At 37.7% G+C, this 21,857-nt stretch overlaps 2 protein-coding genes across 3 annotated transcripts in view; one reads left to right on the plus strand and one right to left on the minus strand.

Moving 5' to 3' along the window:
* The window catches only part of SRGAP1 (SLIT-ROBO Rho GTPase activating protein 1), a 316,835-nt gene that overhangs the window by 220,153 nt on the left and 74,825 nt on the right, over positions 1–21,857 (plus strand). For both annotated transcript variants that reach the window (XM_066369087.1, XM_066369088.1), the window contains exons 5-7: positions 4,190–4,372; positions 4,869–4,997; positions 19,720–19,941. In XM_066369087.1, coding sequence (XP_066225184.1) covers positions 4,190–4,372; positions 4,869–4,997; positions 19,720–19,941 — 534 coding nt within the window. The remainder of the gene's footprint in view (positions 1–4,189; positions 4,373–4,868; positions 4,998–19,719; positions 19,942–21,857) is intronic.
* Positions 9,457–10,042, minus strand: LOC136393176 (ubiquitin-ribosomal protein eS31 fusion protein-like). The gene has a single exon (XM_066365805.1). The coding sequence runs from the start codon at positions 9,986–9,988 to the stop codon at positions 9,518–9,520; it is 471 nt and encodes a 156-aa protein (XP_066221902.1). The 5' UTR covers positions 9,989–10,042; the 3' UTR covers positions 9,457–9,517.

Here is a 21,857-nt window from a genome sequence, read left to right on the forward strand (position 1 = left end):
ACCTTGATAACATTATACTGAGCGAAATAAGTAAATCAGAAAATACTAAGAACTGTATGATTCCATACAGAGGTGGGGCATAAAAATGAGACTCAGAGACATGGACAAGAGTGTGGGGGTTATGGGGTAGGGGGGGAGGAGATTGAGAGTGTTGGGGGAGGGGAGAGGCACAAAGAAAACCAGTTAGAAGGTGACGCAAGACAATTGGACTTTGGGTGATGGGAATGCAGCATAATCAAATGTCAAAACAACCTAGAGATGTTTTCTCTGAACATATATATGTACCCTGATTTATCAATGTCACCCCATTAAATTAATTTAAAAAGTTAAAAAAAAAATTCATTCATTGTAACTGTAAGGTATTTTCCCTGCTGAGGAAGAAAGAAGGGCATAGCCAACACGTGTGGATAAGCAAAAGCTTTATTTAGTAGAGCGCTTCCCGGACGAGGTTCTCTGGTCCAGGAGACAGGGGTCAGAGAAGTTGCCCAGATTCTAACACGGGGCCAGGGGGTGGGGATAATTTATAGGGTTGGCAGGGTGAAGGCGCGTTGATATGACGTAGCAAAATTTTATTGGCTGACAGACAGTTCTTTTTCAAAGGGCTCCTGGGAAGTTTCTTTTGGCCTGTATGGGTGTGGGCGGTTCTAGCCAAAGTTCCCAGGTCTGGTTCCCCAGTGACCTTCCCCCAGTGCCAACCGACCTCACAGTAACTGTTAACATTTTAGAGAATAGTAGAAACCCTATGTCAAATTGAAAACTGAACAAGGGAATTTCCTTTCTGTATATTACCATTGAACTGGGTAAAGGATCCTCAGCTATTGTGCAAACCACACATAATGATGAGATATTTACACCCTTGCCTGCTAGTGTTAAGTCAGACTCAGATATTTTCCTTTTATCCTGGGCTAGTTAATAAGAAATTCCACGCTGGTAGCCAGCTTGGTATCCTTATTTCTTAAGGCTTAGTTTATGCGAATTACCTACTTACACTAGTCCTCAGCATCTACATAAAGAGTCAGGAGATCAGTTCTTTGTGATTTTTTTTTTTTAATTCTCAGGTTCCCACAGCTGTCTGGGATTGCTTTTCATCCAGCTATGATGGGAGTCATGTGTTGTCATTTTTTCTTTCCTGTCTACGAGCAAGAAAAACCAGTGGCTGAGCTGTGTGTGTGTGTGTGTGTGTGTGTGTGTGTGTGTGTGTGTGTGTGTGTGTGTCTGTATGTGTGTGTGTGTGAGAGAGAGAGAGACAGAGACAGAGACAGAGATTGGTTTTTTCACCCTCTTCTTTAAAGATGTAACTGGAACCAGCACCCAAATGGTATGTGGGTTTGCTTTGGGCAGGGAATATAAACAGGCAAGCCTAAGAAATGCAAGGTGTGTAGTCGATTCATTGACCTTGCTGTTTGCCCAGCTGCAGGGTGACTCCCTTTTCATTCCCCAGCTGCCCAGCTGCTTCCTAATGCTATTTTATTTTTCTTTTAAACTGAAGTAGCCAACCAAACTTCCCCTGGTAGGTTTGCTAATTACTAAAAACAGACAACTTTATAGTTACCCGTAGCTCAGAAAAAAAAAAAAAAGCTGCCATAGTTGATAGCTTAGCACTTATTTTGTTCTTGTTCAGCAGTGCCTTCCACATAATCTGCTAGCTTACATTTTCAAGGAAGGACACGATCAGAGTTTATGAAAATAAGTAGAGACTCTTCATTAACCCTATGTTTTACTTTTCAAAATAGTCATCTTCAGAATGTGTATTTAGTTAAACCACTAAAAAAGAAAAATGCTGATTTTTCTCCTTTAGTTAGCCTACAAAAACACCAATTTCATATACATAGTTCTACCTAAGTAAATCTATTTATTCCAGTAGTGCTTCCAGTATCCAAATTATAACTCACTTTGAAATTAGAAGAATCAAGTTCCTTTAAAACATTGCATTAATCTCAACTTCTTAACAACTGTACCTTAATTATAAAACTGTCTCTGGTTATTTATAAACAAAATAAAACCTATCATCATTGGATGAGAATTTGACATAATTTAAGAGGAAGTGCCACCATGATTACTTGGGTGCTAAATTCTGGTATGTTCCTTGATATGGTTATATTGGAGTCATCACACCTTACTCATATTGCTTCTTTTAAGGGGTATAATTGTGCTCAAAATAAAAAGGTTTCAGAATTGAGCCTGTCTCTGCAAGTAAAAGCAGATTGAAATTATATTGGAAAATTCTGGTTTTCAGGTAAAATCTCTGTAATGCTATGACAGTTATTCTTCTGTATTTAAGAATATGAAGATGATATAGAGATATAATACGTTTTATTATAGGAATAAAAATGAATACAATTATTATTTGAGAAAAATTAAGCATATATGTTATCTAAAGTGCTTTCAGAGATTATAGATATTTTTCACATTAGCAGAGTGTTAAATTGGTAGTATGTTTCAAAAGCCTCAAAAATGTGCATATTTGCCTGACCTGTGGTGGCGCAGTGGGGTAGGGCGTCAATCTGGAACACTGAGGTCACGGTTTCGAAACCCTGGGCTTGCCTGGTCAAGGCATATATGGGAGTTGATGCTTCCTGCTCCTCCTTCTCTCTCTCTCTCTCTCTCTTTCTCTCTCTCTCCTCTCTGAAAATTGAATAAATAAAGTCTTTAAAAAAATGTGCATATTCTCTAACCTTGCAATTCTTCTCTGGAAATGAAACCCAGGAAATATGACAATTTTATGAATAAATATTTTTAATAATATAACCAAATTTATTAATAATTAAGGATTTATCATATAAGGTTACAGTATATGTGGAAAGAATACTATGCAAAAGTTTATGTTCTGTGTATTTCTAAATTTATTAAAATGGAAATGATGTATGTCATTTCTAAGACAAGATATGATAGGCATCAAGAAGTTGAAAAAAAGCAGAAAGTTGAAATATCCTAAAACATTCATCATAGGGAATTAGTTAAGTAAGTTATGGCACAGTCATATAAAGACATACTATATAGCCCTTAAAATTATATTTTAGAAATGTAAAAAAAATTTTTTAAAAATTATATTTTAGAAGAATATTTAGTGAAACAGGAAAATGTTCTGATACATTAAGTGAAAAAGGACAAAGGAGATTAAAAATGGTAAGTACAGTATGATATCAGTTTTTTTAAAGGAGAAATTATCTTTATCATTTTAAAATAAAGTATGTCTGTATATATTTTTTCATAGGAAAAAGACCAAAATTTTAATAGTGGTTATCTCTGCTTGCTCTTTATTTTCTTTACTTATTTTTTGTATTGTTTATTTTCTACTTTGAACATAAACCATTATTTTCTGGTCAGAAAAATATTTTTGGCCCTGGCTGGTTGGCCTAGTGGTAGAGCGCCAGTCTGGCGTGTGTATGTCCCTCGTTTTATTCCTGGTCAGGGCACACTGGAGAAGTGACCATCTGTTTCTCCATCCCTCTCTCTCCCCCTTCTCTCTATCTCTTTCCTTTCCATAGTCATGGCTCTATTGATTCAAGCACATCGGACCCAGGCACTGAACATGGCTACATAGAGCCTCTGCCTGAGGCACTAAAAATAGCTCGGTTGTGAGCGTGGCCCCATATGGGCAGAGCATCAGCCCCAAATGAGGGTTGCCAGTTAGATCGCGGTCAGGGCACATGCAGGAATCTGTCTCACTATCTACCTTCCTCTTACTTGAAAAAGAAGGGAAAAAAAAGAAAAGAAAACACTATTTTTAAATTAAAACTATGTTTGAGCCTTATTACATATGCTTTGTATTTTGACAAGTAGATTTTAAGCAATAAATTTAGTAAGGGCTGTACTAATTTGGAGTTCTTTTATAAATCCAAGGTTAGGCTGAAATTTATCGATGAATAATGATTTATTCTGCAAATTAATAATGCAGAAGAGCTTTTAGAGAAACACTTTTCAGTTTAAGGGAACTTTTCAAGCACACTGAAAGTGTGCATAAGACTCTCAATCATTTTCTCATCAAGGCCTGTCCCCTAAGTGCCTCTTCCTGGCAGGTGAAGTTAATTTTCATGCTTTCTGTAGAAGCAATGTTCCATAATTCTCTGTTTTATTAACAATCTGAAAGTTGGAAGATAATATTTTTTAGCGTATATGTCACATGATGGTTTCCATATACTTTCTAAGTTACAGACATCTTTTAACAATTTGGGTCACATTTTCGCAGGTGATGAAAACATACCATATGTATCATTCAGAGAGCATCAGTGCGGAGAGCAAGCTGAAAGAGGCTGAGAAACAAGAAGAAAAGCAAATCGGAAGATCCAGCGATCCAGTCTTTCATATTAGACTAGAAGAGAGACATCAGCGGCGAAGCTCTGTAAAGAAAATTGAAAAAATGAAAGAAAAGGTAAGTAAAACTAGATTGCCAAGTCTTTCTGTCTTTGAAGTGACATATCTTCCTCATTTGAGGTGACAAACTAAAGAACATTGATGCAAGAGCTGATAGATGTAGATTATAAATTATTGTGAAACAGCATGAATTTCCTCCCGTGGGATTGCAAAACGTTTAAGAAACATGAAAGTCATGTAATAACAGCTGGACATCATTTAGTGGTGAATGCCAAGTATTCACTACACAATGTGAAGAACTTGAATATTAACAAAGAGATTTCATTACAAATGGGCCTAAAGCCTAAATACATGGTTGTTATTCCCCCATAGCTGGGTAATTTTATGTTATTTAAATAATTATTGAAATGTACTTTTCTCAAAGGACTTCAAAGGTCACTTGTAGATGTAGAATATAAACTGTTTAGATTAATAAAAATTCATGTATATTTCTGCGTCTTGTTTAAAAATGTGACTTCGTTGTCTTTTCCCAATGCCTGGATTGTCATTTCCAGAGACAAGCAAAGTATTCAGAAAATAAGCTAAAATCCATTAAGGCACGGAATGAGTATCTCCTAACCCTGGAAGCAACCAATGCCTCAGTGTTCAAGTATTATATTCATGATCTTTCAGATTTAATTGATGTAAGTACTTGAAGTTTTTATAATTTCCATATTAATACCAAATTAGCAATTACTGTATTTCATTGATTCTAAAGCACCATCATTTATCAAAACAATGTTATTTTATGTAATACTCAAAAAGAAAAAAATACTGCTAATTAAACCGTACATGACACTAAGATACTCTCAGTTCTCAATTGTAAGATGCATATGAAAAGAAGGTGCATTCTAAAGCCATGACAAGCAAATTTGTAGGCTCTGTGGAGCTGTGAGTGCCTGGTGGACTCAGCTAGGAGGTGGAGCCAGCCGTTTTCAAGGTATACAGGGTCACAGCCCTGACTGCATCCATTGATTCGAAACACAGTTATTGGGCCTCTACTATTGTGACATGCTAAGGCTATGAGAAGCCCTATAGTCCTTTCCCTCTAGAATTTAAAGGGGAAAAGGCAGGTGTTGAGCAAGTGATGACACAAATGATTGCTTTATTATAGTTGTGGTCAATACAGTGAAATAAAATAATGTGTGTAAGCCACTTTAATAGCTTTATCTAACTGTACATTTCACTCATGGAATCTGATATGGAAAAGCAGTAATTGGGCTCATTGAGAAGTCTGCGAGTATATACCCGCTGTTATAGTTAGTTATGCAGTGATTACTGCCATTACTCCCCAACATTAACTTTCTGCATTATTTATTCTTTCATTCATAAAATGTGTACTGTGTATCTAGTCACTGTGCTAACACTGTAGAGGAGACAGCAAAGATGAAACAGACAAAAATCCTGTGTCCAAAATTGCCAATATTTGTAATAAAGAAATGTGAGCCTTGGACAGATAGATCAGTCGGTTAGAGTGTCATCTCTATGTGCAAAGGTTGCGGGTTCAATCCCTGGTGAGGGCACATACAGGAACACATCGATGTTTCTGTCTCTCCCTTCCTCTCTCTAAAATCAATCAATTAAAAAAGCAAAAATATAGTAAGGTGTCATAAGAAAGTCACAAAGTAAGAGGGGTTCAGAGAGTTAGCTGTAGAAACTCCACTTATATATTGCTTTGTAATGATTGGATTCAAGAGTTTCATGATATTAGAGAATTATTAAGGCTAATAGTATCTGCCATAATTTAGATATGCAGTAGGTTAAACCAGCTTTATTTTATGGTGAATTTAAATCTCATATATTTACTTATTATTTTAGAGCCATAGTTTGGAAATTTTACAAAAGAATTGTTATGGGAGGGAATTATTTTTTAGGTCATTAATGTTCTAATGTGACTTTTTCTTTTTGAGGCTTAAAATTTAATCCCACAATATCAAAATTTATTTATACAGAACCATTTGGTAAGAAATAAAACCAGGGACAATTTTTTCTCTTTTCTTTTGTTACAACTATTTCAATCAAGTAGCTAATTATGCAGTTAATTATTTTAAATACAGTAACTTTTTAAAAATATTTATTTTCCTTTAGCATGCTGATGAAATAAAAGAATTTCATCTAGACTGCTGCTAGATGTCCTGAATGAAAATGAACAATTTTTTTTATTTTCCAACTTAGATCTGTACAGATTCTGCAAAATATATGAAATATAGAAGAACTAATTCTATGTCACTACTTTGCTTGCTTTATTTTTTAGAGCTTATTAAGTAGTGGTTGTAGTACTTGGCTAAACCCAACTCAATTTAACACGAGTAGAAATCTCCATGTATAGAAAAGTACCCGGTACTATTCTTGACAACGGGGATCCAGAAATGAACGAAACAAAATCCCTATATTCATGGAGTTTATATGCTAGTTTATTAATGAATCAAATGAATTTAGACACACAGACATACACAGTAGTGACAGTATTATCAATCAAAATAAAACATAGCTATGGGGGTGCTGCTCTTGATTTTGTTGTCAGGAAAAGCCTGATACTTGAGCAGAGAATGGAACTGGAGAGCCATATGGTGGTCTAGGGAAGGAATCCCTCATACAGGACTGCCAGGGCCAAATGTGTAGAGGCAGACGTGCATTTGGCAAGCTCAAGGTGCAAAGGAGCCAGTATGGCTGGAGCTGAATGAGTGAGGAGAAAAGTGCAAGGAGGAAAGGTAAGAGGAAACCCCATCCCTTAGGATCTTTTCAACAGGGAAAGGGTTTAGATTTTGGTCTAAGTGTGATAGAAGGCCATTGAAGGGTTCTCAGCAGGAAATGACATCACCTGGTTTACATTTTAAAGACTCACTCTGTCACCTGGGTAGAAAATAGACAGAAGTGGCTGAGGAGGACAAGAGTGAAATCTGAGCTATGTCTAGAGCCTTTGCAGTTGTCCAAGCTAGAGATGATGCTGGCTTAGGCTGGTGTGGTATGATACACTTGTGAGAAGTGGTTGGATTCAGAATATATTGAAGATAGAGCTAATAGGAATTCAACATAAGGAGTGAAAAGGAGGATAAAAATGACTCCTTGGTTCAGGTCCTAGTAATGAGATTAATGGTGGTGACTTACTGAGATGGGAACCATGGGAAGAAGCAGGTTGAAGGGAGAGAGCAGTAGTTTTCACTACTAAGATCAAAATACCTATTGAGCATCTATGTGGAGATATAGAGTAGCATCCTCATTATTATTGTGATACAAAGAGCAGAAATAGCATGTCAGGATTATATGAGAGTCACCATCATCACTATCATGGATATTTATTGAGCTCTTACTATGAAATAGGCCAGTTTCTAAGCATAATCTCATCTTATCATCACAACCTTGTGAGATAAATACCATTTTCTCCATTTCATAAAGTAAAAGAACTGAAGCTTAATTAGGCTACATAATTTGCCTCAGGTTACACAGCTAATAAATTGTAGGTCTCAAACTCAGACATGTTAACTTCCAGATCAGATGAACTCTGATATAGACAAGTAATAGTTAAATATACCAAGAAAAATAAAAATTGGACTTTTAAAAGATCAACCTTAAATTTAAAATAGGAACAAGTTTCAAAAAATACAACTTGAATATGTATTTTAAAAGAAATGATATGAAATTGGTTCACTGTCATATTCAACTAAAATTGCATACTTCCTTAGTAATTATGCATTTTGTTGACATTCACATTCAGATGTGAATATGCACATTCTAAACTGGCTGCTTATTTAGTAAGAATTCAATTTGCATATATAGTGGTGATCCTAAAAACCATTAAGCTTGACCCTTCCTGGTGAAAAAGAAACAGACTGATCATTATCTAAAGGCATCTAGAATTCTTTATGGTGTGTGAGCTTATTTAGTAAAATACCTTCTATACTGAGCTATCTAATAATTATTGGAAGAGTTGTTATACTTCTAGTGAGCAAAAGACAAATTTTTTAAAAAATTCATTGATTGATTTTAAAAAGAGGAAGCGACAGAGAGAGAGACAGGAAAATTGATCTTTCCTGTATGTGCCCTGACTGGGGATGAAACCAGCAACCTCTGCGCTTCGGGACAATGCTCCAACCAACCTAGCCATCTGGCCAGGGCAGAAAAAGGCAAATTTTTAATGCATAACAGTTTATATGTGAAATGACATGAGAGATACTAAATGTATCTTCATTAAATCAAAGCGTTATACATAATCAAAGAGTTTGAGTTGAGACCTTTCTCATATACACCTAGTTTCCCTTTGTTTCTCATGGCAATATTTGTCTCATATAAGTTTTCTGTGATAGACCATGATTTATGGGTTTATTAATATAAAGAAATAAAGTCATAATTTTTCATAGAATTTATATTTTAAAAACTAGTCTTTTATTATTTCAGAAGCAGTTTATGTACATCGGCACAAACAGAAAAATACACAATCAAAAATAAAGTTATCACATTCTTACCCCGTCCAAGATCATCAGTGTTAAAAACAGATTTTTTTTCTATGTGTCCACACATACATTTTTATATCAGGAGAGTGTGAAATTATATTTTATAAACAGCTTTTTAACCTGCTATTTTCAAGCATTGATCTCCTTCTTTGCGTGTCAGAAAAATCTTCTCATCTAATAACCAGACCGTATTCCCATTTATGGTCCTAAAAACTGTTTCACAGCTGGTGTGTCTGAACTAGATCCAATTTAAGATCATCATTGTATCTGGGTGATATGCTCCTTTGTTCTTTTTTTTTTTATTTAGCCAAGTCCCTTGTTGGAGCAACATGGATAATTGTTTCTTAGAGTATCTTAGCTTTAGGATTTATTAATTGTGTCATTTAGCCTGTTTCTCAATCCCTCATATTTCCTACTAAGCAGAGTATATAAAATGCTTGAGAAACTCAAATTAAGCACTTTGCACTAGAATACATCACAAATGATGTTGCGATGTCTTATGTAGATATGTCACAACATCTGTTTAATCCAACAGCAGTGATGCTAAAATTGATCACTGGCACAGGGTGATGACTCATTACTCCAACATATAGTTAAATTTTTACCCCATGCAACAAATTATGGATGGTCTGAAACCTCTTAAATTTGGATCTTATTATTATTTTTTTTTTTTTTTAAACGTTAGTACATATCTTTTATTAGCCCATACACAATTACTTGTCTTCTGGTTTGTTGAAACAATAGGTCAGACAACATTTGCCACAGTAATGTCTGTCAAAGTGGCTGGCCATAAAAACTCCAGCCCCACATTCATCTGAAGGGCACTCCCGGAGAAGGCGACTGATTTTACCATTCTCATCCACTTTGTAATATTTCAGAACAGCCAGCTTAACCTTCTTTCTCTTATGCTTATTCTTCTTGGGAGTGGTATAAGACTTCTTCTTCCTTTTCTTAGCACCACCACGAAGTCTCAACACAAGATGAAGAGTGGACTCCTTTTGAATGTTGTAGTCAGATAATGTACGCCCATCTTCTAGTTGCTTGCCAGCAAAGATCAGTCTTTGCTGATCAGGAGGAATTCCTTCCTTATCCTGGATCTTGGCCTTTACATTTTCTATTGTATCCGAGGGTTCGACCTCAAGAGTGATGGTCTTCCCCGTCAGGGTTTTCACGAAAATCTGCATCCTGGCGGCGACTCCACCGCAGATGGCGGACCGGAAAGGAAGAGCGCGGTGCAGGCCCACTAAATTTGGATCTTATTAAATTGGAAATCTGTGAATTTGGATCTCAGCAACATCTGAGCGATAAAGCAAAATGCTTTCTTGGACTATAAATTAAGCACATAAATTAAAGAGGAATAGTAATTTAAAAATCTTTTCAAGCATTTCAGACTATCGATTTATATATATGTATTTATATATATACTTTGACATCCTATTTAATGGAATCCTCTTTTGTTAATTACTACAGTTCCAAAAACTGTAATAATTTAACACTTTGATAAACTAGTTAGTTTCTCCTATATTTTTGGAGGTGATCTAAAGTTTATTTAAAAACAATAATTTCAATTTTTATAAATTTAAGGTAAACTTAATCTTTACCTATCAATATTAGTTTGAATTAGTAAAATTCTCTCTCACTCTGAGAAATAGCTGTCAATGAAAAAATCACTCTACTGTATTTTTTTCTTTTTTTTTTTCAATTTAGTAAGAAGGGGGAGGCAGAGACAGATTCCTCCATGCTCCCCAACTGGGATCCACCCAGGAATCCACCTGGCAAGCCCACTACTGGGTGATTCTCTGCCCATCTGGGACGTTGTTCCAGTTACTCAGCAACCAGTATCTTCTTAATGCAGATAAGGCATTAAGGCAGAGGCCATGGAGCCATCCTCAGTGGCCAAAGCCATCTTGCTCCAATGGAGCCATGGCTACAGGAGGGGAAAAGAGAGAGAGACAGAGAGAGAAGCAAGAGAGGGAGGGGTAAAGAAGCAGATGGGAGCTTCTCCTGTGTGCCCTGACAGGAATCAGATCTGAGATATCCATACACCAGGCAGATGCTCTACCGAGCTCTACTGAGCAAACCGGCCAGGGGAAATCATTCTATTTCTAAACAATAGTTATTGGATCTCTAATGAAATTTATTTTTAATAAATCTTTTCATAGTGTCTTATTGTGATCAATAAATTAATTTTGCAATGAACTACCACTGATAGAAATTTTATAAACTAAGTAAATGAACTACTTGATAAAGTCCAAATTAAAAGTATTAGATATCAGACTGCTAATGTTTATTGATATTTAGGGTAATATACTGAAGAAAATGATAGCTCAGTTGTTAAACAAGTGTTTACTTTTTTATTTTTGCTCACAAAAATTAAGGGATATTTCAAACTGAATATGAAGCAATAAAAAAAAAGACGCATTTGATCTTTTTTGTGTGTGTGACAGAGAGAGCCTGAGAGAGGTACAGACAGGAACAGAGAGAGATGAGAAGCATCAATTCATTGTGGCACCTTAGTTGTTCATTGATTGCCTTCTCATATGTGCCTTGACCAGGAGGCTACAGCAGACTGAGTGACCCCGCGCTCAAGCCAGTGACCTCGGGGTTTTGAACCTGGGTCCTCCACGTCTCAGTCTGATGCTCTATCTACTGTGCCACCACCTGGTCAGGCTTATCTTTTTTTATTAAACAGAAACATCAGAAAAGCAACCGACAAGTCAAAGAAAGTTGTTCAATTATGCAAATGAGATGCAAACCAACTATTATTTAATTGGTGAAAATGCACTCTATAAAAGGCTGAAAGTACTGGAGTGTCTGCATGTTCCCTGACCTTGAAAGTGCACATCCTGCAATTTCCCAGCTCTTGCAATGCCCTGCAACACGATTTGCCTGAATACAAAGCCTGGAGAGCCCTAGGACGTCTTGAAGCTGGTCAAACACAGACGACAGTGGCAACAGTGCTTGGAACATTCCAAAGTATGATCAGCAGACTGTGGAATCACTTCTAAGAGACTGGCACATTATGAAGAAGACGAGGGCAGGGTCGCTTATCTGCCACGACAGCAAGAAGTGACCGCTCCTTGACCTTATTGGCAGGAAAGAACAGGTGCAGCAATGCAACAGAGCTGCGGGGACAGTTTCTTACTGCCACTAGACGATGGATATACACCCAGACCAGATGAAATCAGCTCCATCGTGTTGGACTGCATGCCCGGCGACAATGATATGCATTCCATTATCTGCTGAACACTGTAGAACCCATAGAAGGTGGGCTGATGAGCATAGTTATTGGACCCATGATGAGTGGTCAACTGTCCTCTTCTCTGATGAGTCACGGTTCAGTCTGCAGCCTGACAATCATCGTGTCCTGATCTGGCATGAATGAGGAACATGAGAGAATCCACATTTTGTGCAAGAAAGGGACTCCTTCAGTGGTGATGGAATCATGGTGTGGGCTAGCATCAGCATTGGTGGTCGTACCAACCTCCACGTCATCAGAAACGGATTGCTGACTGCTGTCAGATATCAATATGAGGTCCTGCACCCTACAGTGGTACCCTATGCTGGAGCAGTTGGAAACAACTTTCTTTTCATGGACGATAATGCAAGGCCCCACCGTGTGCACATCTCGTCAACAACATGCTTCAGGAGGCAGGAATCGAACACGTGGACTGGCCTTCACGTTCTCCAGACCTGAATTCCATTGAACATGCTTGGGATGCACTGGGTAGACATCTGGCAAACCATCCAATGCCTCCCACACACCTCTTGAGTTGGAAGTTGCCCTGAAACAAGAGTGGTGGAGGATCCCACAGGAACTGCTGGCCAGTCTGATCCTGTCCATACCCCATCACTGTCGTTGTGTTTTGGCAGTGTTGGGTGACCATACATCCTACTGAGCAGTCAATGTGTGGCACTCTCATCCAGTTTGACATGCTTCTGTTCACCCCCACCAATATATCACTTGCTACTCAGTCATGATAATTGAGTTTGCATCTCATTTGCATAACTGAACAACTTTCTTTGAATTGTCATTTGCTTTTCTGATGTTCTTGCTTAATAAAAAATATCATGCTTTTTTTTATCGCTTCATATTCGTTTTGAAATATCCCCTAGTTTTTGTGAGCAGTGTATTTTAATATAGTAAACCAAATAAGGCTCAGACAGTTTGGAGTACTTAGGATAGAGAAAAAGGAAGGAGTTGTGATTGGGAATGGGGACTTTAGGGGACTTCTGGAGTATCAGCAATATCTAATTCATTCAAAGGGAGCAGATAGTTTTGCACTTGTCTGTAAGTGGGGCATATTTTATATAGGGTTTGGCAAACTACACCTACAATTAATTTTTCATAATAAAATAATTAATGATACAAGAATAAACTCTGTTTTGTATAACCAGTGCTGTAACCCTACTTTTGCCCCACCCTATATTTAAAAAAGAAAAAGTAGAGAGCTATAAAAAACGATAAAAAATATGCCTTAAATATTTTAATCTAAAGTGCACCAATGTACTTGGGATTGTCAGTCTTCTAATATTATGACTGATTTTTTTGTACAGAGTTCTGAGTGGTCTTTACTCCCACCAACCACATCCATTGTGTATTTATAATTTCTAATTTTGAGTTCTTAATGTAGAAGGTAAAATACTCCATATATTTACAATGTTTTTCATAATCTTGAACAACTGACATACCTTTGCCTAATTTATAGGAGTTTTGTTTACTCTTGTCTTTCGAACAACTCCTTTCTCACTTTTCGTCAATTTATTTAAAATATTAATTACATTATAATAAATTCTGAGTGGTACAAATATTATACAGTCACTCGGAAGCAAACAGAGAAGAAACGTATAGGAGTATTAGAGAGGGCCTATTAGCTGTGCGTTCGGCATGCTTTAGAGTAGGGGTTCACAAACTTTATAAGGGTCCAGATAGTAAATATTTTAGGCTTTATAAGCCATATGGTTCCTGTCCCTGCTTAACTCCAGTGCAAAAACAGCCATAGATAATAAGTAAGTGGAAGTGGTTGTGTTGCAATCAGACTTTATTTACCGTATCAGGCCATGGCTGCATTTGACTCACAGGCTTGCTGAGCTCTGCTTTACAGAATGAATTGGATATTAGTTAACCCAGAGTGTTGTGGAAGAAGACTATTCAGATGACTGCTTTTCTGTCTCTGAAGAAAGTCCTCAGTATATTTAGTTTGCAGAGTAGCAATCTCTTAGTTTGGAATCAGATGGGAAGTGGAATAGAGTTCATTTCACAATAAGGATTTTTATATGTCATTTTAAAAATAAGTGTGAATTGTAAGAAATATATCACAAATAGCCTGACCAGGCAGTGGCACAGTGGATAGAGCGTCGGACTGGGATGCAGAGGACCCAGGTTCGAGACCCCGAGGTCGCCAGCTTGAGTGCGGGCTCATCTGGTTTGAGCAAAGCTCACCAGCTTGAACCCAAGGTCGATGGCTTGAGCCAAGGAGTTACTTGGTCTGCTAAAGGCCCACAGTCAAGGCATATATGAGAAAGCAATCAATGAACAACTAAGGTGTCACAACGAAAAACTAATGATTGATGCTTCTCATCTCTCTTCGTTCCTGTCTGTTTGTCCCTTTCTATCCCTTTCTCTGACTCTCTCTCTCTCTCTCTCTCTCTGTAAAAAATAAAATTAAATTAAAAAAAAAAAAAGAAATATGTCACAAATATTACCAAAGGAAATTCAGTTTGTTTGGGAGGGAAAAAAAGGCTTAATTATAAGGGGAAACAGATTGTGGTTTTGTAAATAATAGATATCACTGCTGTGATCATTAATAGCCCCAACATTAAGTGCAAAAAAAGGCCATAGCTAATTATTCTGTAAGAATTAGGATTTATTACAACTAGAAGAAAAATTATATGGACAACAAATATTTGTATGAAAAATCATACAGGCCAAAAATCCACTCCTCTCATTCCCCACATATAAATGCATCAGTGAATCCTATCTTCCCTACCTCCTAAATGTCCCAAACCATGCTGTTTCTCACCACTGCACTGATTGATGGTCCTAGACAGAACCTCTTCATTTCTTGTCTGCACTTCAGAAGCATCTTCCACTAAGACCTTCCAATCAAAAATCCATTCTCTTCTCAAGCAGCCAAAGTGTTAAAATAGATAAATCAGGCCTTATCGATACCTATTTAAAATGTCCCAAAGGCCTCCCATTGCCCTTAGAATAATATCCAAACTGTTCACCAAAACCCTGTGCAAGCTGGCGCCCACCTGCCACTCAGTGTGGTGGCCTGCACCTTTTCCTAAACATTATGCTTCAGGTACATTGGCCTTTCTGTTCCCCAAACCCCCTGAGCTCCTTTCTTGCCCGGGGCCTTCCTACTTTAGTCTAGGACACTCTGTGTTCCAGAGCTTTGCAAGACTGATTCCTCTTTTCATTCCTGTTGCACCTGCCAGCTGCTTTATATAAAGAGCAACATCCCTCCCGCGAGCACTCCCTGTTCCTCTGTTCTCTGTGGCATTTACCACCTGATCTGCATTTATTTGGTTGCTTTATTTGTTCCCTGTCCTCTTGTGGTTTGATTCAGAGTTGTTACAGAAATTTGGCCTGAAAAAAGTTTAAAAAGAGTCTTTGGTAGCAGCTCCTCTGAAGGAAGGGGTTGCCTATGTGGGTGGCAGCTGTATTAGACAGCAACTGGTCATTAGCCTCCTCATTGGCTGAGGCATATGAAACCTCAGTTCTTCTCATGTCTCCTGCTTTGTATCCATTCCTATCATATAGATAGATGTACCATTTTGACCTTTTTGTTGTTCAAGAGGAACTCAAAACAAGTTCTGCTAACAGCAACAAGAATTAAATTGTCAGCTTTTTGTGGACCATCAGGAGCCCAGACAGGAAAGCAGGTGTGTGAAAGTTGCCTGTAGAAAGAAGTTCAGGCATCCAGTTCAATCCTATGAGATGCCTATCTCTTACAAAAATGTGTTTGTGGTTTCTATGGTGAGGTACTGAATAGCTGGAGACATGGACCTTTCAAAGCTATCCACGGTCATGTAAAAGCTGCCTTTGCAATTTAGTTTGTTTGGGTTTCATTATTTGTCAGAAAGAGTCAAAATAAGAAGTAGATCAAGTCTTTACCCAATACTCATGCTGTGGAATGGTCAAAGTCAAGCTTACTAGAAGCCAGAGATGAAGACCCAGGGCAAAAGATCGTGTGAACCTCTCAGATGGAGGCAGGAATGATAAGATGGAATAGTTCTGCAGATGACTTCTTTCCCTCTCCATTCTCATGGCAACAGCTTAATTCTGAAGTTACACAGAGCCGGTGGCTACCTTGTAGGCACTTCCAGGACTTCCATGGAAATGACATTAGCTCTCACCGTATTCCCACATGTATAAGACGCTCCCATGTATAAGATGCACCTTAATTTGGAGGCCTGAAATTTGAAAAAAAAATGTATTACATACAGCTATTGAACTCGTTTTATTCATCATAAAATCCATACAACTCCTCATCATTGTTAGAGCTCCCATTCATTAGCTTGTCCTCATCTGTGTCTGTTGACGAATCACTGTCTTCAACAATGAGTACAAAATTAAGCGCGAAAATGTGAGAAATGCAAGTAAAAAGTCTACAACCACTGTATAAGATGTGCCCAGTTATTAGACCCCAAGTTTTTCAAAAAAGGTTGTCTTATTCATGGGGAAATATGTTATGTAGGACCTGTTTTCTATGGAGTTTCATTATACGAACTACAATCTAGGACCAAGCTTTTACCCCACAAAGGCCTCTCACATCATGTTAAAAAAAATCTCCCTAAACAATTGTGATCCAGTTTTACCTGACATCATACCCACAAAGTATACATCAGCTGACCTCTCAGCCTTTGTGAAATAAAGTATCTGTCAGTCTTCAATGCTTGGATTTCATCTTCATTTTTGATACTAATTGCAGTCCTTTCACCTAAGGAAATTAGCCTACTTTATCAATGTAGACTAGTATCTAGCAGAATCTATCTTGGCAGCTCTTAGGATATATATATATATATATATATATATATATATATATATATACACACACACACACACACACACACACACACATATATATATTAAATATACTTATTATATATTAAATATACCATTCTGCTTCCAACAGTCTGTTTTTCCCAGTTTTATTTCATAATTTTATGTATCCAATCAGAGGGGATTTTTTAATCCATGAGAACATGAACTATTTCATGAACTATTTTATTGGTTTCTTATGTATTTTCATCATTAAATGTGCTTGGATTATAACTCACTCTGTGCAGAAGCTGGCTTTTCGTATTATTAATAATTCATAAGCTTCATAAAATTATTTTAGGTCTTTTTAATCAAATATTTCGATTTTAACATATCCAGTGTCATTTTAGCTTCCAGTTTAGAAAAAAGTTGATTCTGTGACAAGCCCTGCTGTCTCAGGAGACCTTGAATAAGAGTTTTGTTCCTGTTTCTTGTTTCTTTTAATATTCAGGATGCTTAAAAAATCTTGATCAGAGAAAACAGTGCAAATCGGCAATAACATCATGCCAATTAAGTGATCTTGCAGACTGATAAGCACTGTAGGGGTCAGAGAAGGAAACTTTTCATTAAAGCTCATCACAGAAACCTCCTCAGCATAGCAAGTCAAAGTCTGGAAGACACCTGGCAAGGCCCCTGGCTCAGTTACCAAGCTACATGCATGCGTCTCCCCAACCTGTTAGGCAACCACGGTGAAGTCAAGGACCTCTGACCTAGTCCAGACCCACCAGATCCGCCTGGCTGACCTGGGTGTGGAAACGTGCACTGGAGCTTCTGGAATCTTGATGCTTACTCCCCTTCAAAGCCACGCTTAGAAATTTGATGAGGACCTGGCCGGTTGGCTCAGCGGTAGAGCGTCGGCCTGGCGTGCGGGGGGACCCGGGTTCGATTCCCGGCTTTGATTCCCAGCCAGGGCACATAGGAGAGGCGCCCATTTGCTTCTCCACCCCCCCCCCCTCCTTCCTCTCTGTCTCTCTCTTCCCCTCCCTCAGCCAAGGCTCCATTGGAGCAAAGATGGCCCGGGCACTGGGGATGGCTCCTTGGCCTCTACCCCAGGCGCTAGAGTGGCTCTGGTCGTGGCAGAGCGACGTCCCGGAGGGGCAGAGCATTGCCCCCTGGTGGGCAGAGCATCGCCCCTGGTGGGCGTGCCGGGTGGATCCCGGACGGGCGCATGTGAGAGTCTGTCTGACTGTCTCTCCCCGTTTCCGGCTTCAGAAAAAAAAAAAAGAAAGAAATTTGATGAATGAACTGTTCATTCATTCTGGGAATAATCAAAACTTAGTATATATTTTTCAGAGCTCTAACTGAGTTGGGTAGTTGAAGTTGGATTTTTTTTCTTTTTTTCTTACTCTTTTTTTTTGTTGTTGTTCTTCCTCTCTTCCTATCTTTTCAGTTGAAAAGAGCCTTGGTTTTGTAAGGGAGGGGTTTCTCGGGGTTGTTTCTTTCTTCTCAGTATCAATTTTCTCTTAAGTCCCATTGGGATCAATACTCATAAAATAAAACAGCCTGTATGTTATGCTTCATTATAATCAGGTCGAATCTGTCTTCTTGCAGAATAGTGTGGTGTTTTGAAGCACTGGTCCATCTTAAAGAAATGAAGCCATTTCTTTACAAATTCCTGTTTTCATTAGATGAGGTTTTATTGAATGATAGAGTTTTTCAGTCCCTTTGAGGTACATAAAACTACATCACAGAACATGTATGGATTTTGAGGAGCAAGAGAAATAAAAGCAGACTTGTCTCATCTGAGACAAGAATAGTTTTTCTTTTGGCAATAGAGAGAGGTAGGGGACAAATAGGGACAGACAGGGAGAGAGAGATGAGAAGCATCAATTCATCATTGCAGTCCCTTAGTTGTGTATTGATTACTTTCTCATATGTGCCTTGATGTGGGTAGGGCAGTGGGGTGGGCTCCAGCCAAGCAAGTGACCCTTTGCTCAAGCCAACGACCTTGGATTTCAAGCCAGAGACACTGGGGCCATGTCTATGATCCTAAGCTCTAGCTGGTGACCCCGCACTCAAGCTGGTGAGCCCGATCTCAAGCCAGTTGAACATTCTTTCAAGTTGGCAACCTCAAGTTTTGAACCTGGGTTCTCAGTGTCCCAGGCCAACACTCTATCTATTCCCTGCAGCACTGCCTGGTCAAGCTCTCACTGTGGTTTTGATTTGAATTTCTCTTATGACTAATGCTTGTGACCATTTGTAGATCATTTTTTGAAAAATGTCTATTCAGATCCATTGCCCATTTTTTGGGCTGTGTGTCTTTTTATTATTGAGTTGTAAGAGTTTTTTTTATATGTTCTAGATACAAATCCCTTATCATATAGGTGTTTTGCAAAAAAAAAAAAATATGTGCCCATTCTGTGGATTATCTTTTTACTTGATCATGCCCTTTGAAGTATAAAAATCTTTAAATTTGATGAAATCCATTGTATTTTTTTCTTTTGTTGCTTGTGCTTTTGATGCATATCCAAGAAAACCAATGCAGAATGCAGTTTTGAAGTTTTGAACTCCTTTGTTTTTTTCCCGAGAATTTTACAGTTGTAGCTGTCATATTTAGGTTTTCGACCCATTCTGAATTAATCTTTGTGATTGATGTTCTTTTAATTTTTTTAATTTTTATTTTTTTCAATTGCCATTTACATTCATTATTGTTTTGTATTAGTTTCAGGTGTGAAACATAGTGGTTAGACAATCATTTACAAAGTGTACCCCCTGATATTTCCAGAACTCATCTGGCACCATACATAGTTATTACAATATTACTGACTGTATTTTCTGTGCTGTGCTTTACATCCCTGTGACTATTTTGTAACTACCAATGTGTACTTCTCAATTCCTTCATATGGTGTTCTTTTAATGTTTAAGTGTTGTGATCTTGGCTACCATGCAAGTCTGAACAGAGCCCTAAGAACATATCTCTCTGCGGAGTATAACCTTGAAACCTCCAGACATGAGGGCTTAGACATTATTGAGAATGCAGTTGACAATTTGGAGCCCAGGAGTGATAAGCAGAGATTCATGGAGATGTACCCTGCTGCCTTCTGCCCACCAATGAAATTTGAGTTTCAGTCTCACATGGGTGATGAGGTCAGTAATTATTTTATTTTAAAACTAATGAATTATCTCTTTACTTACATTATTCTTCACCTGCTGTAATATAATAGTTGTAAGAATCCCAGTTGTTTTCTCTCTCCTGCTGTTGCATGAGATCTTTGCATAGTGTTATGCTAAGATCAGCCATTACTACCACCTTTTAAGGCAAGGATTAAATACTTAGATGCTTATAGCGGCCAAACAAATTTAGGTGCAAACTCAGCTGGGTGTACCATGATAGTTAGAGTTCCTCCTCCACCTCAGGACATTCGGATTTAAGTTCAGAACAAAACATTTTGCTTGCCCAATAAAATCTATCTTAAGACTTCCTATAATCCTGATTTAAAGATCCCCAGAAAGAAAAATAACTGTAAATGGCAGGAAAATGAGAGACAATGCAAAACATTATTTTTAGATTCCAGTTTACTTTAAATTGTAAAATGAACATTAGAAATGATGTAGCTTTATAGGAATTTACCTTTTTATTCTGTTTTCCCAAGGGAAAAAATCTCCTTAAATCATTTATGAGTTACAGTAGGATATTTTATTATCTGTGGATGGGGAAAACAAAAAGAGCCATTTAATGGAGCATGCTGTATATAGCACTTGACATCCCAGCTGTGCAAAACAATACTCATAGATTAAAAATTCAGTTTTAGCTTATTGTGGTGACAGTATGTTTTTAAAAATAGATGTAATTATAATACCCATGGCAGATTTCTTTAATGCCATAATTATTTCTAAAACACCTAATGTTAAGATTTATGAGATATATATATGTGTGTATCTGTATATTTGTAATCTAATTTTATTTTGCTTGATTTGATAGAGTGAATTACTTGATTTGAAATGGTAAGCATTTTTTTATACTGATAGCACATGCATTTGACAGGCAAGTGGCTTATGCTACCCAGAGTTATGTTTCTGTTGGCTCAAATCATTGTCTTTTAATTTTTCAGTTATGAATATGTTAAATGTACAGGGTGGGCAAAAAGTAGGTTTACATTGTGAGTATGTGAAACACAGACTTTATTCTTGTATTATTATTTATTATTGTATTTTCCATAAAAACTTCTGTAAAACTACTTTTGTCCCACCCCGTAAAAGAATAAATATCACAGACAAGTGACTTCAATTGGGTTAACAGTTTTTACCTTTTTTACACTATTATTACTTTAATAAAGTGAATCTGCTGCCTTTTTTTATGGCCAGTTCTTTCAGGGAGGAATAATCTCTACGATGTTTTGGAGACTCCATCATTTAGAGAGGAGGTTTGAAGAGAAAATCCTCATCTGTTGAGGGCATTTTTCTAACAAGAAAGAAGAGAAGAAATGGTTTCTGGCACATTTTTAATATAATTAAAAGATTGTAAGTTTGATCTTATCCATAATTGAGACCATGGCCAAAATATCTTTCTGACAAAGCCTATGTACAAAATAAGTGGCCTTTTCAAATTCATGATGAATCACGTGATTGGAGAGGACAAGCCATGGTGGAAAGATGCTAATAATAGCTATTCATATATTTTGAGATTTTACTGTTCCAGGCAGTGTTCTTAGTGATTTATGCACATTATCTCATTTCATCCCTACAACAACCCTGTGGCATAAGAACTCTTATTATCCCCCATTTTACAGAAAAGAAAACTGAGATTCAGTAACTTACCATAGACACCAGCTTACTGTAACCAGTGGGCTCTGCTGCCTGCCCTAGGTCCGTTTGCATGGTCCATTTGGATCATCCTTCATGCTCTGTCCTCTGTCTGATCGTCATTAAGAATTCCACGAGTGAGATGTCAGCATCAGAGCTCAGTCTCCAGCAACTGCCTTGTTCTTAGAGCACTACTTCCTGCAGCTGCTCTCTTTCCACTCACATCCAGGCCAAGCAGCTGTGTTCTGCTCTTGCCACTG

The sequence above is a fragment of the Saccopteryx leptura genome, chromosome 2 (genome assembly GCF_036850995.1).
Source record: "Saccopteryx leptura isolate mSacLep1 chromosome 2, mSacLep1_pri_phased_curated, whole genome shotgun sequence".
NCBI lineage: Eukaryota > Metazoa > Chordata > Mammalia > Chiroptera > Emballonuridae > Saccopteryx > Saccopteryx leptura.

Excerpts from the sequence above, each read along its gene's own strand:
- LOC136393176 (XM_066365805.1), bottom strand. The coding sequence starts at position 9,988 with ATGCAGATTTTCGTGAAAACCCTGACGGGGAAGACCATCACTCTTGAG.